The sequence below is a fragment of the Pogona vitticeps genome, chromosome 2 (genome assembly GCF_051106095.1).
Source record: "Pogona vitticeps strain Pit_001003342236 chromosome 2, PviZW2.1, whole genome shotgun sequence".
Taxonomy (NCBI): Eukaryota; Metazoa; Chordata; class Lepidosauria; order Squamata; family Agamidae; genus Pogona; species Pogona vitticeps.
The window spans coordinates 84690325-84706728 of NC_135784.1; the positions used below are offsets into that span (position 1 = coordinate 84690325).

Consider the following 16404-nt stretch of genomic DNA (forward strand, 5'->3'; position numbering starts at 1 on the left):
GAGTTGGGTCAAATTCATGTTGGTAGCTTCGGTGACACTGTCCAGCCATCTCGTCCTCTGTCGTCCCCCTCGCTGACATATTGAGTGTAGCACCTTAACAGTGTCATCTTTTAAGATTTTAAATAGTTCGACTGGAATGCCATCACCTCCATTGGCCTTGTTGTTAGCCATGCTTTCTAAGGCCCACTTGACTTCACTCTCCAGGATGTCTGGCTCAAGGTCAGCAACCACAATATCTGGGTTGTCTGGGACATCCAGATCTTTCTGGTATAATTTCTCTGTGTATTCTTGCCACCGCTTCTTGATGTCTTCTGCTTCTGTGAGGTCCCTACCATTTTTGTCCTTTATCATGTCCATCTTTGCATAAAATGTTCCTTTAATATCTCCAATTTTCTTGGAGATATTAAAGGGTTTTACACAGCTTCTATGAAAGATTCAGTTTTCAGTGCAACATATATTGGAAAAGTTACATTTTGGACTAGAAATCTCCAAACTGCCTGACACAGCTACTGGGCATGAAGACTGGGGGATTTTAGAGTTGTCATGCCAAAAAGTATTTTTAAAGACATACAGACATAGGAATACCAACAACTCCTTTGAAACAAATTTCTTGAAAACCTCCTGTAGCCAAGAAAGAGACAATACAAAATGATATTTTTGGTGCATTAAAACAAAGCTTTCTGACTAACAGAAATCTTGACAATACCAAAGAACTTTGAGTGCTGAATTTTTTTTATGTATCTGAATACATTAGCATTATAGAGAACATTTACAGTGATGAAAACTGGATTAAGAATTTTTTCCAGAGTTCTGAGACGGCTATATTAACTCTTCTTTAGAAGCATTGCTCGATAAGGGTAAAGGTTCATATAATTCCAGTTTCCAACACTGGCTAGCCAAATGCTCTGACACTCACAGAAAAGGTCAAGCCGCATGACACCCAACCATCCCAATTTGTCCTTCAATTTGGTTATCAGATAGTCTGTATCCAATTCTAATATTAATTGAGGGAGCTATCATCCCTGAGTTGAATCTTAATTGTCTTCTTACAAATGCTAAAGTAATAGCCATCATCACATTTTACAGCAATGAATTCTATCAATTCATTATGCTTTGAATGAGAATTCCCCTGTATCTGGCCAAAACCTCAAGCCAATGCACTCAAGAGCCATCTGGGACCCATTAGTCACAGCTGGACTGCGGATTTTAACAGAGGCAAATTCAAAGATCAGAATTTTAAGAGAAAAAGATGCAATACGGATTCTTATCTTGGAAAAAAAAGGAGAAAATAAGGATTAAACTAGGCACCAATTTTGAGGGAAACTTTCTGAAAAATGCTCAGATGTAAGCTCATGATCCTCTATTCAACAGTATATCTACTTTTGGGAACACCCAGCAACACCAGCCTATTAAAACCATTCTCTAGAGCAGTGGTTATCAAACCTGGATCCAGAGATGTTCTTGAACTACAACTTCTAGAAATCCTGGCCAGCACAGTAAGTGGTGAAGGCTTCTGCAAATTGCAGTCCAAGAACATCTGGGGACCCCAGTTTGAGAACAACCGCTCTAGAGGGAACTATGATGCTCAGACAGACATACTAATTCCATAATACCTTCAACTAGTTTTTTATTTCAGATCAACTCAATACATTCACATCAGGGGCTTCGTGAATCTGGAAACATTGAATAATGAGCAACTAAAAGCAGTGTATTTATTTATTTTTTAAATAAAAATTGTTTTTTTTAATTATTTACATTTTTAAAAATCATTTTAAGTACAATCAATTTGATTTTAAAAAATAATTAAAATCATTGATTTTTATCCATCCTGCCTAAAATTATACATTATACATACCAAACTGAGGCCAGACTCATTTTAAAGATGTTGAAGCCACACATATTTGAAGAGACACTTGTCTTTGGTGTCTATTATAAACAACTTCTCTATGAGAGGGCATTGTTCGTAATTTAGCAAAGGTCTGAACAGATGCTCCCGCTAGTACCATTCTAGCATTCCCACTGGAATGCCTTCATTCCCAGATGTGCCCCTATTTATTATGAAGGAACTATTCAGAGGACAAAGACTTCCTCTCTTGAACAACAAGAGAGCATGCCAACAATGTCAATGGGCGGTCACTACAAAACAGTGACTGTCCAATGAAATGCCCCTTTCATGGGGATATGTTGCCAGTCTAAAACAATTCATTTAGTCTATTCAAACTAGATATTATGTGCTTGGGCAACAGACTATGACCAATTGCCTGCACCCTGCACTTCAGTTTGTTAAGAGCCAAGGGTAGGGTATCAAACTTTGAAAGAGGGCATTTTACAAGCAAAAAGCCAAGGAAAAAATAATCTATCAGGCAACATTTGTATCATATGCTAGGTGCTTATGGATGTTTCAGCCTGCCTACTAATCAGCACTGAAGCATCAGTTAGTAACTTTTATCCAGTCCATGTTCAGATGTATACTATTGCTCACTGCATAGTTTCTCATCCTTTAAAATGCAATGATATGGGAAGGCATTCATGAGCAATAGTGCTGAAACACAGAACTCTCATTCTCTAAATTGGTTTGCAATTAATAATAATATTTGTGAATCAGATTGACTCATATCTTCCATATCTGGAAGCCACTACTGAAAGTCAAGCAGCCTAAATCTCACATAATAGGAGGCACAGAAGAATATACTGTATCAGTGGAAGACCAGAGAAATCTTCTCCTGAACCCCTCAGTAAGGGCCTCTATGACTAGATCCCTTTTTATGCCAGGAGCCCCCGAGGTGTTACCTGAAGCACTACAGCATGTGACAAGCAGCATCAGGCATTCCCACAGACCCAGGCATGCACATTTTTAAAACCATTAATAAGCAGGCAGGCTGCCAATTGCTTCTCCCACTGCTTTAGCATCACGCTTTCACAGAAAGTGCTCTTTGCACTAGAGTGACCCTAATCTTGAATTCATGTTCACTTAGAAGTCTATGTATTAATCTCCTTAACACAAGCACAGAAAAGAAAAATTCAACACAAATGGCAACTCCCTGACACATCTGAATGCTCCAGAAGAATGCCTCTCACAGTGTAGCTATTACATTAATCAGGACAGACTGGAGCCATGAACATGTGACCACTTTCACAGCTGATAATGAGCCTATTTGGCTTCTACAAACAAAACTCTTCAGATCCTGTTTGCCCGACAAATCTCCTTAATATTAGATAAGACTAAACCTGTTAAATAAAGGCCTTGCCAGCAGATGGTGAGTTATCAGACTTGTGAAAAAGACATCTCCTGTTTGAGCATGCAAAGCTGCTTTACTCATACTGATTGTCAACTCATCCATCATCCACAGAAAACAACCTTTAAATGGAGCCAACTGAACCTATTAAATTAATGGGATTTGATTTTTTTTTCACTGATATAGCCCCATCTGTGCATCAGTTACGTGTATGCCCTGTACCTTTGATCTGTAAATTGCAGAATGGGTGAAAAATAAGTGGAAAATGTGTGGCCTAAGAAGCCAGCTCCAAAGGAAAATGCACCCCCCCACACACACACAGACTTCTACGTTGAATTGTGTTTACAGGACACATCAAGATAGGCCAGCATTCCATCAGTCCTAGAAATACCTGCTATTAAAGACTACAAAATTCAAAAGAATTTTGTTTAATAATGCTTAATAATATTCAACCCTAAGTCATAACCACCAAAATATTCATACTTTTTTGCTCTGTTCACTAGGAACTGACTCCTCAATATGTTGAAGCAAGGCTAGGTTTGGGAATTTTTATATACTGATTAGTACTAGGTGTGTGTTGGTTGGAAGAGCAGCATATTCTGAGACTTCTGTGAGCTAGCTTACAGACTTGGAATAATGAATCCACTTGTAATGCTCACTCTTCTCAAAAATCTAGGCATATCAGCAAAGAAAACTATAAAGAACTGAAGGCATTTCTGAATTTTTAAAGGGTTAACCTATCACATGAGTTGTGGGGATTAGAACATTCACATGCTCAAAGTAGTTATAGTTAATCTAACAGAGGCAGAAATGTCAGTCAGAAATCAGAATAAAAAGACAAAACAGTAAGTCAAAGATCGTGGAGGACTTTGATGCCCCTTGAATCTTTAAGCTGAACAGTGTGTTCATACCTCTGTTTAAAAAAGGCAGACTACTATATTCTGATTTCTAATCAAACTACCAAATAAAATTCAGAGGCAGATTACAGGTTATAACTGTTAGTAAATCTCAGCAGCCCTCCTTTGAAATCCTAAGAATTCTGTATAACACCAATTGCATACAATGTTTTTCTAGGTGTACCAGTAGCTAGCAAATAGGACAGGATTTCCCTTCATTTGAAAAGAGGGTTACCCAGAAATCAGGTGAGCATGAAAAGCTTCTTAACCCACTTTTACCCTACACCAACACTTGGGTCTTTAGTTCTACATATCTTGCGAATCCCCTGAGGTTACACAAGATTAGCACCTCTGCCATTTGTCTAATTCATTCCATCTGAAAGATGCAGAACATTAAAACAGCCTAAAAGAGAAAGAGAAGTGACTTTTCTTTTACAGCTTGGAAATCACTTAACAGATTACCAGCAGATTCATGCCTATTAGTAATTATCAGTACCTATCACTTTCTTCTGACCTTCAGGGTGTAAGACAAAACCCATCTGGCTTTCTATGAACATATTATGTGACAAATGTTGCTAGCAAAGTAACTCTCCCACATAATCATCATCTTAGAACTAGACAGCTCGAAATGACCTACACAGATAAACCTGCAGTAACCATACCTTTGATATATCTTAAGATACAGAAAAACAAGAAAAGGAACAAATGAAATATCTTGTTATCAACTTGTCTTGAAAGCTGACCAGCAGACTGCAACACACTTCGTAGGCACAGGGCAAAAAATGCTCAGCACTGTTGAATGTTCTCAGCTGGAAAAAAAAGTCCATCAACGGGCACTCACAAAGTTTCACTAAACATCCGTGTTAAGAAACCCACACATTTCATATATAATCTCATAATCCCTGTGTAACTAGTCACTTCATTCACACTTTGCTTTTTTCTTCTTCTTCTTCCCCAATGTGCAGCTCTCGTTGTACTTTCAAATCCTCTGCAAGCTGACACAGTTCAGAATTCTGTAAGAGTGAATTGTCTTTTCACTAACAGCCTGCTTGCTATATGGGGGAAGAGAAGATGGGGTGGTAGAGGCAAGGGAACAGGCAGTGATGGAAACAGAGACAGAAATGGGACCTTTTGCACATGCACCATCCAGTGCTGGCTCCAACCATGCACACCCCAGCATGTGGCCTCCAGAGGCTATTCACAAGGGAATGGCATGAGGTCAATTCATTGGAGGCCAGGGTGGACAAGAAGGAGAATTATAGAAGGTGTCCTTATTTATGCTCTGGAAAACCATTTGTACTTCACCAATAACTCATAATCTTTCTGCTGCAGCCTTAACCTTTTGCATGTAGAACAGCTGACATAAGAGCTATTTTTCTGACAGTTTAGTGACAGTACAAATACACCCAGGTGAGCTAAACAGTATGCACGGAATTTTTATATTTCTTGCATCTCAGCCCTCAGAATTTACCAGGAATTGTCTCATCTAGAATTCTTGGAGCTTTTCCTAAGAAACCCAAGTTCTTACAAATGGAGAATGAAGGCTGTCAGCCACTTTGTTCCTGTCAAGAAGACAGAAGAAGCTGGTGATAATGGCTGAGCCCAATAGGAACTACAAGGGATTGGGCACTGGTAGTCCCTCTGTCCACCAGGGTCTGTACAAGGTGCCTCCCAAAAAAAACCACCAGTCCCTCAATCCTTTGCAACACTGGTACATCAAGACTTACACCATGGTACATACTTCAGGTAAGAAAAAAAAAAGCAGTGCAACAGAAAGAGAAAGAGGGAAAAAAACTAAAAATGCTAGATCTAGGACAAGTTGCTGGGATGGAGCAAGTCTGTTATGAATTCCCTAACCCTCGTTAAAGTTGCAGCTTCCAAAACAAGCCCACTCAGATTTCACAATTAGGAAAACTGAAAAATATAACTGCCTGTTCTTCAGTGTCCTTTGGGTATGGAGGTAAACCTATAATTTTCTACACACTGCCACCCTATGACTGGCAAGAGACAGAAGAAGAAGAGATGGCATATGAGATTATAATTCCAAGTTCTCACCTGGATAACCTCTCCGTTGGAAGCTATTAGATCTGTTGGGATGGTGACTCTGAAGGAGCGACCGACTACAGCGGAGCTGTCTGGAATCCCCACCACTGCGGGCGCACTCTCTCGGAGGTCTGAAAGCACCGAATGCATTGAGGCCTCTAACTGGTTTTCCCAGTCCCGTACAACGTCTGAGGCCTCACTGGGCCAATGGCACTTAACAGAAGTGGTCACCATGAGCACCAGCAAAGTCCTCCCCAGTAGTGGGGACAGCTGTACAAATCCAAGAGTCATTCTCTCTCCACGTACACTGTTTTAAGCCAAAAAAAGAAGATTCAGGGCCTAGCACACAGAATTGTGGAGTCACAAGTTCCTCACTCCAGATTCATTGTTGCCAGTCTTGGTACCTGAAAGGGGAACACATGAAAAATCAATCAGTGAGTGCAACCTTCATTATGACAGTATTTGATTAATGTGTGTCAGCTGGCTAGCAGAAACAGTTTGACTGAATCCAAGCTGTCTAAAAAGCATTTGCTGCCTGGTGTTTACAATGTATTTATTTATGTATCTGATTGACTGAATTCTGCTTTGCCTTTCTCCCTGCAGAGGGGCTCAAATCCTACAACTTCTGTCCAATTACAGATTGATGTTCCCATCTGAGGCATAGATGAAACTCTTCCATTTTTCATTTGAGCTTTTTCTTCCCATCTTGAGTGATATTATTTTTGCTTAAATTGCTGTTTTCATTGCTTTTATGCTATTTTATTGTAAGCCACCCAGAGTAGACGTCTAAATGGGTGGGGTATTAAATAAATAAATAAATAAATAAATAAATAAATAAATAAATAAATAAATAAATAAATAAATAAATAAATAAATAAATAAATAAATAAATAAATAAATAAATAAAAATTAAAAAACTTCCATCCACATTGATTTTGCTAAATTTATATATTGCTCTTATGTGGAGTTAGCCTTGCCCAATTACTTATATACAGTGGTGCCCCGCATAACGAGCGATTCGTTTAACGACGAATCCACTTAGCGATGTTTTTTTGCGATCCTTTTTGTGATCGCATAGCAATGTTTTAAATGGGAAAACATTGCTTTGCGATGATCGGTAAGCGTTTCGCTTACCAATTTTCGCATAGCGATGTTTTTGGAACAGCTGATCGGCGGTTCCAAAATGGCCATCGGGTAATTAAAATGGCCGCCCGCAGCGTTTTCGCGCCCTTTCCTCGCTTACCGGGCAGCGAAAATGGCGGCCGCATGGAGGACTTCCACACAGCGGTGAGTTTACAGCCCACAGGAACACATTAAACGTGGTTTAATGCATTCCTATGGGCTTTTTTGCCCCGCATAGCGACGAATCCACATAGCGACGATTTTTTTGGAACGGATTATCGTCGCTATGTGGGGCACCCCTGTATATACTTTAGCTTAAGAACTGCTGCTGTATTAAATGTTTTCTGGTGTTAAGTGCATTTCCCTATCCCCTTGTCCTTACTGTAACACAACAATAAGCAAAAGTGGTAGAAGCACTGGACAAGTAACAACGAAACCACCTGCCTTTTAGAAAAACACACAGAAGCACGGAATTTCCATGTGTTCAGAATGACTGAACAATCATTAAGGGAAGAAGATGAACATACATCTACTCCTACCCCTGCTATCTGAGCCCTCACCTCCCATTCCTACTATTTTATTTTTTCAATCCAGAGGGGGTGAGAGTCTCTGTATCTAGTGTTTCTTGACTGAAAACTCCATGATGTACAAGAGAAGTGCACATATTTATTTATTTTGACAGGTATGTTATGCAGGAACCTTCCACCAAATTAGCTACTTCCTGCTTTAAGAGAATGTGCCCAAAATGCTGAACCTCCAGACATCCACACAACTACAAACTTCCTGCATCTGTGCAAAGTAGCCAGGCATTCAGCCTTGGTCCTATAGTTACTAGATGAGTACAAGTATCTGCTCAGTACCTATCTCTCTTAAGTCATGCCATCCTCCCACTTCTTTTGGCACTGCAGGCATTTCAAATATATTTCAATGTTTATAAAGAAAGCCAGATACATAATGCAACACACAAATATTTGATATCTGTCAGACCTTACCTGTATTTATATAAATTATAGAATATTCTAAAATTCAGATTAGTTTACAGTAATGGCAGAAGGCCAGATACTTCATTTTAGGTCTTCCAGAATGGTTGCTTTCAATAAGTGGAACATATCTCGGAGGTGGATATCTTTTAAAAGTTCTGAATGTATATTCTTATATTATATTTAGTAGTCTCATCATTATAATTTACATGAACACACTGTTCCATGCACATTTGATAAACTACAGCAGTGGTCCCCAACCTTGGGCCTCCAGATGTTCTTGGACTACAACTCCCAGAAGCCTTCACCACCACTTCTGCTGGCCAGGATTTCTGGGAGCTGAAGTCCAAGAACATCTGGAGGCCCAAGGTTGGGGACCATTGAACTACAGGACTCAGAACAGCTCAGATAAGGACTTAAGTAACTCAATAACTAGATCAGCTATTTTGTATTTACTGTACTACTAAACTATTAAATGTGAGTCTTTCAGCGCCAGTTAATAACATATAGAAGGGTTCCTTAAAGCTCACACATAACAGTAGGCCTTTATTTTTCACATGAATTTCTACACAAACACCAGCTACTATGAAATCTGAGAAGCTATTCAAATTCATTTTTCCTAAATCCATGTAAAGAAAATGATGTCAGAACAGACATTGACAAAATCTGGTAGAAATACTGCAGAACAATGTTCCCTCTAATTCTCTCTCCCACTGCACATGCATAGGCGGGCAGGGCTTCATTCAAAACGGGAAGTAAACAAGTCAGCAGCTGGGTGCCCATGCGCAGAACCAATGGAGCTCTAAGTGAGCACACGTGCATGCACCTTACACGGAACATTGCTGGAGAAGCAAGATTTCACAAATGCATTCTAATGCACAAGGAGGTGTCTGAACCAGGGGCTACATTCAATCTAGTTTTAGACTCTGGGAGCTATAGTCCAAGAACATCTGAAGACCCAAGGTTAGGAATCAATGGCCTAGAACACTGGTTCTTAACCTTGGGTTACTCAGGAGATTTGGACTGCAACTCCCAGAAGCCTTCACCACCAACTGTGCTGGCTGGGGTTTCTGGGAGTTGCAGTTCAAAAACATCCGAGTAACAAAGGTTAGGAATCAATGGCCTAGAAGACGGTCTTAACCTTTCTACAGATGAGTGAAATGTAGGCATAAGTGTTTGTGGGGTTGAACTTCCACAATTCTGCCTGTCGCATTACTGGAGAATTCTGGGATTTGAAGCTCCCTAACACAAATGGTAGAGCATTAGAAAAATCACTGATACACAAAGCTACATAACACCAAAAATATTTGCTGTGGTTGTAGCTTCGGTCCAGTAGGACAAGCACAGCATTGTATTTTGCTTTGGTTAGAAGTTCACCACCATTCTGTGGCAAGCACATCATATGGTGGTATACAAAGAATCCACATTCAACTTTGGATATATTCAATTTCAGACCTAACAGTGTTTTCAAATGGCTTGAGTCTCCATCACAGATGGAGAGAAGAAAATGACCAGCCCAACTTTGTCTCAAAACTGTGTATATTCTTTGGAAACAGTTAAGTAATACTGACTGAAATCCTGTTCTGTAAGTTACACTGCATAAAACTGATGTCAGGGTTTTTTATTTTGTTGGAAATAAAACATTTCCAGTTTCCCCATCAAAGATCCTGAGCCTCCAACGGAATCTATTTCATCACTGTGAAAATGTGCGAGGGGCAGGGGGAAGTCTTTAATTACCCAAACTCATAGCCACCAGGTTGATTTTAACAGTGGCAGCAATTTTCTGCCCCTCTCCCTCCCTCCCTCTCTCACACCCACCCACCCCTTACATCCCCACAACAAAAGGGATTCCACAAAAACCTCAGAACCTTTGGTGAGAAAACTGAAAATGTTTTATTTCTGAAAAACTGCCACAGCCGATGACCTCATCGGCCTTAGGCACTATAACTTAAGGAATAGGATTTCAGTCACTGTGTTCACTGATATTAAAACATATCTGTTCTTGTAAGATGTCTGAATGGAGAGTCTGAGAAATGTTTTTAGACCACTCCTGAGAACACAGCCTATGGCAAATCAATACAAGCTTCTTGTATTCATTCTTTCATCCTTTGTTAAAAACAGACCTAAGCAACTGACCATATGAGAACAATAAAAATAGCTCTGGATAAATCAACACAGCAAATTCTGGTCCAATGTATATGGATGTGTATAGGCTATTTAAAGGCAATGCAGATATTAGTGTAAGTAGGTAGCCAGAGGGCAAACAGTGACATTAAAATGTATTGTTATGTACCATCAATTCACTTCTGACTTATGGCAACTCTATGAATCGGTGACTTTAAAAAGGTCCTGTCATAACAGACCTGATCAGGTACCAATAAAGACTGTGGTTTCCTTTATTCAGTCAATTCTTCCCATGTATTTCTTCCTCTTTTCTTGCCATCTGCAACTTTCCCCAGCAATATTGTCTTTTCTAGCGAGTCCCGTTTTTTCATGACATGTAACCAAATACAGTATATTACAATATAACCTAATAATAATAATCTTAGAACTGGAAGGGACCCTATGGATGATCAAGTCCAAGTAGCTATCAAGAAGGCAGAGTGGGGAATCTAATTCCCAACCTCTGGCTCCACAGCCAGATGCCTAAGCCACTGAGCCAATGATATATCTGAAATGATATCAAAATGTACAGCTGGTGCATACACATATTCTTCTGTAACCAGATCTACCTCATTTTTGATATAACAGCAATACACAACTGTGTCTTAAGATGGTTTGCTTGAAATTCCTCTAGCACAGAAATAAGATTTGCATTTCAGCCAGATTGGCTTGGCAATGCTGTCAAGTTTTTAAAAATTACTATTGACCTAGCAGAGATACATGATAAAAAGGTGCTTTTTTCACAATCAGCTTTCTGATCAAATGTTAGTCTTCAGCATTCCACACTGAGAGTCTCCAGAACATTGATTACTGACAATAGGAAAATCTAGCCCCAGGGAGCAATCTTGGTAGAAAAATAGTCCTCACTGCTGAAAAAGCTGAGTTCCAGAAAGAGAAACAGACACTTATTTCAACTCTCACTATTTAGTGCAGACCTCAACTGCTAGCTGTAAATCACTGTATATTCCCCTTGCTCAACATTCCTCACAGACTGAGGTTGCTGTTGCTGCCAGAACAAAAACTTAAGTTAGAACGTGGTCAAAGGAAGAAAGGAATAAGCACCTGTGGGATTTCTAACTCAGATACATACGGGCGGTCATACCTCACTCAAGAGCGACCTCATTCACACCTTTATGAGAAAAGTAGCCTGGGTGGGCCAGTTCTGCCCAAGATGAAAGTACCAAGTTTAAACGTGAGGACCCAAAAATAACTAGGCTACAGGAAATTACAGTGGTACCTCGCAAGACGATTGCCTCGCGGGATGATTAATCCACAAGACGATTGGTTTCTGCGATCGCTGTGACACTTCGCAAGACAATGTTTCCTATGGACGATTTTCGCAAGACGATTTTTTCCCACTGGAACGCATTAATTAGATTTCAATGCATTCCAATGGAGAACCACATTTCATAAGACGATGTTTTCACAAGACGATGTTTTTCGCGGAACGAATTAACATTGTCTTGCGAGGCACCACTGTAATGAGAACAGGATGAAGAAACAGCTTTCTTAAACACCAGATTACAAAAGGAAAATGTTACAGTTATGGGGAGGAGGGATACGATGCAACTCAAGCACTAGCCCTCCTATTCCTCACTATATATTGTGAGTGCTGAGACAAACAAGGTAGGCAGAGGAAAATGTGTCTTGTCCCACACGTCAGCATACTATAACATTCAGGTGCATAGTTAAAAGTACCCCAAAAGGAACTATTTTAGTTATGTCTCAGAAAAGGGAACAAAACTTTTTAGAACAGTGGGTATAACTACCTATCTATCAGGGGGCTTCAAGTCATAATTATAGCTGGTGTGGTGTTGCAGTTATTCAGGGTTCTGGACCAGGATTTGGAAGATCAGGTTAATGTCCCCACTAAGCCATGAAAATCATTGGTGAAATTTTGTCCAGTCATTTTGTTTCCAGTCTAGTTTACCTTATAAAATTGTTGAAAAGTTAAACAAGTAAGGAGGCCACCTTTAATTCATTGGACAAAAGGAGGAGGAATATACATATAAGTAAAAATTATTTTTTGAAAGTAAATTGCCCAAGCTCTGGACAAAAGTACCTGCAGCAAAGGAAAGCAGCAAAATTCTGTGTATAAGAGGAAGTACCTAAATCAATCAATGAATCAACAAATCAACGAATCAACGAATCAATCAATCAATCAATCAATCAATCATCCGTGTCTACTAAAGATGTTTGCAGATCAAAGGAACAAATGAATTGCCAAAAGAATTTCTCATGAATTCAACTGTCAGGTCTTCCAGCAATTTATAACATGCAAAATTAAAGTATCAATTTTATACATGGTAAATGCAGAATTCTATAGTTTAAGCATCTTCCAGACAACTTCTAAGCATTTAAGGTGTCTTTTTATTTCTGAGATCCTACAGCTGTTCTGGATTCTAATATACATTCTGGCAGCACAGATACATTTTTCTTTTATTAAGTTCCACTATAATAGCAGCTCCTTTAAAATAATCTATTTCAAACTGAATACCAAATCTAGTGCAGGTGTAAAATGTTTTACTGTAAATCACTGTTAAGTGCAGTGAAAACACTTAATTCAGGCAACCTGCAATAAATTAACATCTGCTGTGTATATATTTTTAAGTCATAGAAAGCACATTTGTGGTCAAGCATTCTGATGTGACATTTGTGGTCAACCATTCTGATAGACCAAACATTATATTCACAATCACAAGGTGTGGATATTATGGTAAACACAATGGATACTGTTTTCTACCTCCAGCACCAACATTATCTCTTCCCAACCCCCCCAAAAAACAGCCTTGCTTCTGGAAAAGCATGCTATCAAGAATACCTTATTCCATTCTGAATTCTGCCTTATATTTCCTCTAAATATTCTCAGTTTGCATCCTTCAAGGGAAGGAAACATTAACTCAGCAAAAACAACAAAGGTGTCTTGTGGCTCGGCACCTTAAAGATTAATGATTTGCATCTGGCATAAGCTTTCATGGACCATAGCCAACTTTCTTCTCCCACCTCACTTTCTCTAAACAATCCTGGTTGTACAGTACAAAAGCCATACTGCAGGTTGAAGAATACTCCTGCACATTTTAAAGGTTTTACATGCATACCAAAGCTATAATTCCTCTTAAGGACCAACATGTAAGTTGTATTGTATATAGAATTTTCATTTAGTTGCATTTATTTCCCAAATTTCGTCCAATGATACTTTAGTTACTTTGGGTTCTGCTCTGGTCCAGAATGGGTGCCTGTCAGATCAAGTTGTGGATTCCTTCTTCACATGCACCAGCTTAAGCTTGCTTGTTTTAAATTAATCCTTCCAAGGATTCTTCAACTGAAAAAAAAGCTTACAGCTAAAATTACAGCTAATTCCATGGTTGAAAAGTTTCTCTACCTTCAGGACATACACATTATGATGTAACAAAGATCTAAAATAGGGTAGCTTAATTAAAACGTTAGCATTTTTGCCAAATTCACATACAGAACACACCATTATGCTAATACACGTCAAAAAGTAACACTCTCTTGAAATTATTTCTGAATCCTTATACCAACCAAACACTTTCTCATGGAGAACTAGCCTACAAAAATGCTTTCACCACATGGCCCTTCTTAATCTAAATTCTTTCTCCCCATACTCTTAAATACCAGAAGTATGTGAGACCTTCAAGGGCAAAGTTCCACAAAAGTGGAACTTTTACACAGCGACTCCCTGGGACAGTTTAGGTCCAAGGCTACTGTGCAAATATTAGTCTTGCTAATCACATTTTTAGGTATGTAATCAAGCAGGCTAAAGCGAAGGACACAAGATAATGAATGTTCTGAGATGAAAAACACTCAGTACTTCAAGCAGTTCTGGCGTAACAGATTCCGCAAAAAGGTGAAGCCATTAAGATTGTTTAAAGTTTTGTACTTAAGACACTTATTTAAAAAAAACAGAAGGGCTGTTTTGTAACTGACCAAGAGAATCTGAACTACATATTGAACAGGTTCTTCAAAAATTTCTCATCTCTTGAAACTATCACTTAAAATAGTTGGCCACCATGCTTTTCAGAGGATTTATTCTTAACAACACAGTTTCAGTGAGTTAGGTATCTGGCTGCAGAGCCAGAGGCTGGGAGCTCAATTTCACACTGCATTTCTCAGAAAAGCCAGTCTGTGTGGCCATGGGCAAGCTGTACAGTCCCAGGGTACTCCCAGAAGAAGGAAAACTACTTCTGAGTATTCTCTACCTGGAAAAATAAATTATTATTATTCAGGGGTGGGCAAATTCCGAAGGTCAGGACTGAAACTGAATTCACATCCTATTGCTGATGCTGAAATGCAGTTTTATAGCAACTCTGGCAGGACTCTCTACTGGAGGGAGCCAGAACATTCTTCTGCATCACACATCTCTGTAGAGCAGCAGCGACAGGAGAGGAAGAAGGACTACAAATATTGTGATTTTGGGGGTGTGGATGGCAGTTTCTGCTAATTCTGCAGCAAGTAGGGTGCTGCCAGAGAAAGAGATGAAAGGCCCACCCCACTGCACATATGGCTGTGCTGTGGGGAAGACACCTACTTATCATCACATAGGAGGCCTTAAATGTTTGGGTTGCTCATGCTACCAAAAAATATCTATACAATGATGCTCTTTCCAAGAAAAATGCCATCTTAAGCCTGTCTCAGGATGCTGGCAAAATTAAAAGGGAAAATAAAATAAAAGGAAGGGGGAATCAAACTATTGTGGCACTTTAAAAACTAACAGAATCAATGGCTTAAATGGCTTAGCGTAATAAGTCACAACTAGAGTAGGCCTACTGAATCAATTGAACTTAAGAGAGTTGACTCATCACATTTTCACTGATTCAGTGAGCCTACTCAACTTGTGACTTACAACATGAAGCAATAGGATTTAGCCCTATGCCTGAAGTAGATTTTGATCAACAAAAGTTCACACTGAAATAAATTGGGTGGTCTTCAAAATGTCAGAATACAGTATTTTGCCTTTTTTTTCTTCTTCTTCTGCTTGCCCCCTTTTAATTTTGCCAACACCATGAGGTGTTGTTTCTGTTTGAAACAGAAAACGTCTGAGCCCAAGAACGTGTGTGTGGGGCTCATCTCACCCTTCCCTCAACTTCTTCAGGTTGTTTAACATGACATATTTTATTCAAAAGCTTGCACAAATGTTGTATCTTTCTGGTTGCCTAATGAAAGAATTACAAACACTAACACAAGTTTTAGCTTCTTCTTTATGGCCAGCACAGCTATCATTGCTTACTAATGGGTCACGAACAAAACTTCAAGACTAACTTGAGCCAGGCCAGGATGGCACATGGCCAATGTGTTCAACTTGAATTAAAAGAAAAAAACAAGCTTCAGCTATTGTTCAGCTATCCCTGGGTGGCCTTGGGGTGTTTCTCTCTCACCTCAATCTCCCTCAAAAAAACTGGAAAGCTAAATGCTCTTGCAGTTCTTGAGGGAAAGATAGGGCATAAATGCAAAAAAAAAAAAAAAAAGCGTTCCTCTCTAGCAGTATGTAACACATAAGGGGCATTTCTGCCGTAAAGAAAGCTGTGTGAGAAAGCATGTACTTGGGGAAACAACACCAACCTACAGTGCAGAGAGATTGATAATGGGCTGTCACAGATCATCTTCACATAAAAATATGTTGAAGATCTAAATCTTTTTAAAGCCATGTACCCCACTCACACACCTGAAGCTTCGTAAAACTCCCAAGCTTGTCACCCCAGGTAATTATTGGTGCTCAGTGAATAATTGTCCTTTGGGCCAAATGAGAAACTGCTTCACCCCAAACTCAGGCTGTCACCAACCAGCCCACTCCTTCCTGGCTCTTTAATTAGTGGCAAATCACCAGGCCCCCACCTGTGCTGCTTCTGCTGTGTGCAAGTATGAATGCCAGCATGCTTCTCTGCATATGTGTGTGTGAATACATACTCACATCTAACCTAGCATCTCCTAGAGCAAATCTCCATG

General features: G+C 39.4%; 1 protein-coding gene across 2 annotated transcripts in view; it reads right to left on the reverse strand.

Annotated features, from left to right (window-relative positions):
- DAG1 (dystroglycan 1) overlaps positions 1-16404 on the reverse strand; it is an 89225-nt gene that overhangs the window by 42098 nt on the left and 30723 nt on the right. For both annotated transcript variants that reach the window (XM_072989881.2, XM_020789828.3), the window contains exon 2: positions 6188-6579. In XM_072989881.2, coding sequence (XP_072845982.2) covers positions 6188-6466 — 279 coding nt within the window. In that variant the 5' untranslated portion in view covers positions 6467-6579. The remainder of the gene's footprint in view (positions 1-6187; positions 6580-16404) is intronic.